The sequence below is a fragment of the Chiloscyllium punctatum genome, chromosome 4 (genome assembly GCF_047496795.1).
Source record: "Chiloscyllium punctatum isolate Juve2018m chromosome 4, sChiPun1.3, whole genome shotgun sequence".
In the NCBI taxonomy this organism is placed as follows: Eukaryota; Metazoa; Chordata; class Chondrichthyes; order Orectolobiformes; family Hemiscylliidae; genus Chiloscyllium; species Chiloscyllium punctatum.
Window position 1 is genome coordinate 125963541 of NC_092742.1, and position 5616 is coordinate 125969156.

General features: G+C 45.9%; 1 protein-coding gene across 1 annotated transcript; it reads left to right on the forward strand.

Moving 5' to 3' along the window:
* The first annotated feature begins 1900 nt into the window (after positions 1 to 1900).
* On the forward strand, positions 1901 to 4573 carry LOC140476014 (GPI-linked NAD(P)(+)--arginine ADP-ribosyltransferase 1-like). The gene is made up of 2 exons (XM_072567918.1): positions 1901 to 1936; positions 3759 to 4573. Exon 2 carries the CDS (start codon positions 3791 to 3793, stop codon positions 4571 to 4573), a length of 783 nt encoding a protein of 260 aa, XP_072424019.1. The 5' UTR covers positions 1901 to 1936; positions 3759 to 3790.
* Positions 4574 to 5616: the final 1043 nt, after the last annotated feature.

Below are 5616 nucleotides of genomic sequence, written 5' to 3' on the forward strand. Positions count from 1 at the left end.
ATAAGGGGAATAGCAAAGCCCTTTTCACTAGGGTGGGTGAGTTCAAAATGAGGGGCATTTTTTTAAGATTAGAGGAGAAAGATTTAAAAAGGACATGAGGGGCAACTTTCTTGCACAGAGAGTGGTTATTGTGTGGAGTGAACTGCCAGATGAAGTGGTGAATGTGGGTACAGTTGGACAGGTACATGAATAGGAAATATTTAGAGGGATATGGGCCAAGGGCAAACACATAGGACCAGTTTCGTTTGGGAATATGGTCAGCATGGAAGGCTGTATGACCCTATGACACTGTAGGTACTGAGGAACTATTTTATAGCAATCTGGCAAATTTTTAGCCCACAGACCGAATCAATCCATATCCCTTTACAGCCTCCTCATCTCCTCCTCGGTATCTAGGTCCCCAGCTTCTTTTGTGCAAAGGAATAAACTGCACAATCAGTTGCATCATCCAAGTCATTCCTGTTGGTCGTAATAGTGATGTGTTCAAACAAACCTGAGCCAGCAGCAGACAGAGACATGAACTTTATATTTAGATTAGATTACATTACAGTGTGGAAACAGGCCCTTCGGCCCAACAAGTCCACACCGACCCGCCAAAGCGCAACCCACCCATACCCCTACATTTACCCCTTACCTAACACTACGGGCAATTTAGCATGGCCAATTCACCTGACCTGCACATCTTCGGACTGTGGGAGGAATTACAAGGTTTCAGTGAAAAAGATAATTTGTTTATGAAATTTTGGGAGATTGAAGGGAGGAACAGAAAAAGACAAAAGGAGAAATAAAGAGAGAGAAAAAAATCAAAGACAAACACAGAGACCTTGGAGCGCAGGTTCATAGCTCCTTGAAAGTGGAGTCGCCGGTAGATAGGATAGTGAAGGCGGCGTTTGGTATGCTTTCCTTTATTGGTCAAAGTATTGAGTACAGGCGTTGGGAGGTCATGTTGCAGCTGTACAGGACATTGGTCAGGCCACTGTTGGAATATTGTGTGCAGTTCTGATCTTCCTCTTGGAAAGATGTTGTGAAATTTGAAAAGGTTCAGAAAAGATTTACAAGGATGTTGCCAGGGTTGGAAGGATCTGAGCTCCAATTTGGGAGATGTTGAACAGGCTGGGGCTATTTTCCGTGAAGCGTCGGAGGCTGAGGAGTGACCTTATAGAGGTTTATAAAATCATGAGCAGCATGGATAGGGTAAATAGACAAAGTATTTTCCCTGGGGTAGGGGAATCCAGAACTAGAGGGCATAGGTTTAGGGTGAGAGGGAAAAGATATAAAAGAGAACTTAGGGGCAACTTTTTCATGCAGAGGGTGATACTTGTAAGGAATGAGCTGCCAGAGGAAGTGGTGGAGGCGGGTATACTTACAACATTTAAAAGGCATCTGGATGGGTCTATGAATAGAAAGGGTTCAGAGGGATATGGGACAAGTGCTGGTAATTGAGATGCGATTAGGTTATGATATCTGGTCTGCATGGATGAGTTGCTGTACATCTCCATGACTCTATGAATCCATCACCAATTGTCAGTGAGAGTAATTGATACTGAGAATGAGAATGAGATTAGAAAGACAGGTATGAAGACAAAGCATCAGTAAGAAATGGGATGTGAAAGGGAGAGAAAGAACATTCCAATTGAAGACATTACTTTCTGGTTTCACACATTTCTTTACAACATAAGATAAACATCTTTTCAAAATACAGGAACCTGTTTCCTGATAACAAAATGCTCTCAGTGTCAGTGATTTCAGTTTCGAAATCACTCAGTCCACACATTGACAGTACAGTCACACTCAGTACAACTCTGTGAGAATAAGAACACTCCTGAAGTAACACAGCTCAGAGACAGAAGTCAGCTCACCTTGATGGATAAAGAAGGGAAGAGACGAGCAATGGGCTATTTGTTTCTTTCTCTGCTGACCACCCTCTGGTTTCATTGTAAGTATTTGTAAACTTGGCTCAAACAATCAGGAGATTCCTCTCCGAGTTTGTTTGTTCTCAAATCTGCTTGCTGTTCAAACCCACCACAGCCGATCCCAGCCTGTCTCTCACTGTAACTCACACTCGTTCACGATGAAAGTGCTTTAAGCACCTTGTGCTTTAAGCACTTCCACAACAGACAGGGATCATCTCGTCAATGGGATTTTGGAACAAGCCCTGAGCTGCCCAAATTTCGGCACAATACTCTCTGCCTGAATATCAACCAGGAGAAAGGGAGGACTGCAGCTGCTGGAGATCAGAGTCAAGAACGTATGTTGGAAATGTACAGCAGGTCTGGCAGCATCCGAGGAGCAGGAGAGTCGATCTTTCAGACGGGTTCCTTCATCGGGAACGAAGGGCTTAGGCTCGAAACGTCCATTCTCCTGCTCCTCGGATGCTGCCTGACCTGGTGTGGTTTTCCAGCATATACACTCTTGACTCTTCCTGAATATCAGCTTCCTGTTTGTTCTGGAAAAGGGTCGCTGGACCCCAAGATGTTAACTCTGCTTTTCCTCCATATATGCTGCCAAACCTGCTGAGATTCTCCAGCAATATCTAGTTTAGTCCTTGATTCTCATCACAGTTAATCTCACCAGTGCCTAAAGTCTTAATGTACTTGGAATGTATTTGGAAGCGAGTGCTGTACATCTCTATGACTCTAAGCAGTTCAAAAAGTGTTTGGACCCATCTCCAAGCTGGCTGAGACTTGAACCGTCGGTCTCCAGGGTGAGGAACACTCCCTGTGTACCTCGTTGTCTGTTGCTTTCCACTCCGCGTCAAGTTCTTGAACGACATGAGCTGGGTCATAATCTGGTCCCTGGGGACTTGAGCACCGTGCTCCAGGCTTTCTAGTGATATCTTGGCTGACCCGGCAGTTTGGGATGGATTGTGGGGGCTGAGCTGGGAAAGGGATAGCCAGTGTGTTCCCTCAGATGGGACATTCCTGAACAATTGGAGCAAGAATTCATCATTGAATCCGTGAGAGAGAATTTACCTGTGACCAAAGGTGTTGGTGATCTGAGTGTGTCCTTCACTTCACTCCCTGCAGTCTCTCTACCTCCTGGAACCCTCCCCCATTCCCCCCCCCCCACCCCCTCCCCTTTTACACCAAAACGTAATCCTGCTCCGTTGTAATTATGTTGGAAGACCCAGCCTTCACTATCACATTGAAATATCCAGGATTTATAAGGGGCTCACTATGGTCAAAACTGAGAGGATATTTTCCATCATGGCAGAATCTAGGACCTGAGGGCAAAGACTCTGAATTAACGGGAGAGGATTTAAGGCTGAGATGAAGAGGAATTTCTTCTCTCAGACGGTGTACCCGTGCAGTAGGCATGAGGGGCCGAACAGCCTGGGACTGTTCCTATTTCTTACAGTCTTCTCTGCTCCACAAAGAAAAACCTGAGCTTATCCAGTCTCTCTCCATCGCTGCGATCCTCCATCTCATGGGAGTGTCCCAGGGAATCTCCTCTGCACACCCTCCAGTGCAATCCCATCCTTCCTACAGTGTGGGGACCAGAACCATACAGTTCCAACATCCCCTCCCTGCTCTTATCGCCTGTACCACGACTCTGAAAAGCAAGTGTGTAATGTGTATTCTTAATGACCGTATTGAACCCGTCAATCAATGGCTTTATGGAAAGGACAGGAAAGTGGACCTCAGGAATGTCAGATTAGCCGTGATCCTATTGAATGGCAGAGCGCGGTCCTGTCCCTTATGGTCTTTCTACTCCCTATGGAAATTAATTCCAGCTCCCATTCCTATTTCATTCCACAGGTCAGAGTCTTGAGAATGTTATCCAGTTGGACATGGTAAACAGTTCTGCAGCTTACATCTTTAGCTGGAGCAGTGAATCCGATCAGCTGGCCATCAGCTTTATCCCGAAGGAAGCACGGGAACATGGCTTTGAGGATGTTTGGACCAACGCAGTGAAGAGAATGAACTGCATTGTTCCCAGTGGGCTCACAAAGGAGCACATGGTCGCACTTTATGCTTATACAGCAGATTATCCCAAACATGATCCCTTCTACAGACGATTCAATGAAGCAGTCAGGCAGTATGGAACCAATGAAATCATCTATGACAAGAGGTTTGTGTATAAAAGTTATCATTACCTGCTGGCCACTGCCCTGGAGAAATTGACAACACATTCTCCTGCAGAGTTTGAGTGGGTTTATCGAGGGATCAGAAAGTTGGCGAAGGGCATTGAGGGGTCAAGGATGCGATTTGGCTCCTACACCTCTTCTTCACTGGATGAAGGTGTTGCCCTGGACTTCATTGATAACAACACAAAGTGGAACACCATGTTCTTCATCAGCTCCCGATATGGGGTCCAAATCGAAAAGTACTCATGTTTCTCTGAAGAGAAGGAGGTCCTGATCCCACCCTATGAGGTGTTCCAAGTGGGAAGGATCACTTCCCGGAAGTATGGCAACTATGTTCCTCTGACGGGGGTGGATAAACAGGGGATCCAGGTGAAACTGGAGATAGGGGATAATGGGAAGCTGGTGGTGGTGCCCAATGAGGGGACAGCAAACTCAGCCCTGGGCGGATTGTGGATTCTGATAGCTGCAGCTTGTATCGTAATGTAAAGTTTCACTCCATTCACTCTCTCCGTTACTTCACCCCACTCCCACCCTCGTTCCCAGCTCGGTCTAAAGTTTGGCTCTCTCCCTGCCCATCGCTGAAAGGTGATGTAAAATATGAACCTCAAGACTCCAGCTTACCTTGAACACTCCTGTCCTTCCCTTTCCCAGCCTCTTCTCTCCACAACATTTCAGAATTTCTGTCTTTGTCTGTCTTCTCCCAGAGTAAATAGCCTCACACTTCCTCACATCATACCACATCCACCATGTTCCTTGGGCAGTCTACATCCTCTTGTTGGGCTGATAAGCCAAAATCTGCTCGTATATTTTATGGTCTCATGATGTCTTGAAGTTCCTTTTGATCTTCCTCATATCTTATGTTCCGAAATCTGGAAATGTTACAATTGGGCCCCACTTTTGAATCATTGATATGGGTTGGGAAGAGTTGGCGACTTCGCACTGAACCTTGTGGTACCATTACATTTTTAAATTCTTGAAGTCACAAGGAATTAAGGGCTACGGAGAGAATGCGGGGAAGTGGAGTCGAAATGCCCATCAGCCATGATTGAATGACGGAGTGGACTCGATGGGCCGAATGGCCTTACTTCCACTCCTATGTCTTATGGTCTTTACTAACATGTGGGGGACCTTGGAAAAACTCTCCACTTGTCTGATAAACGTGATTTCCCTTTTCCAATTCCATGTTGACCCTGTCTAACTTTATCACACTTCCTCAGTTCTTACACCCTTCATGAAGATTCCCACATTTCACCTCCGACTGACTTCAAACTAACAAGGCCACATTTCTCCATTCTCCTTCCTCCTCCCTTACAAAATAGTCAGTCAACATGAAACTTACCAGACTCTATAGATTTTGAAAGATAATTCGCATTGCCTCCCCTATATCTCTACCACCCCCCCACCCCCAACTCCCTCCCCCCACCTCCCGCAACACTCGGAGTTGAATCTCATCCGGTCCGTTGGATTTCTCAACCCTTCATTCAGTTAGCCTTCCAACATCTTCTTCTCTCCTCACTTCATTTCTTTTG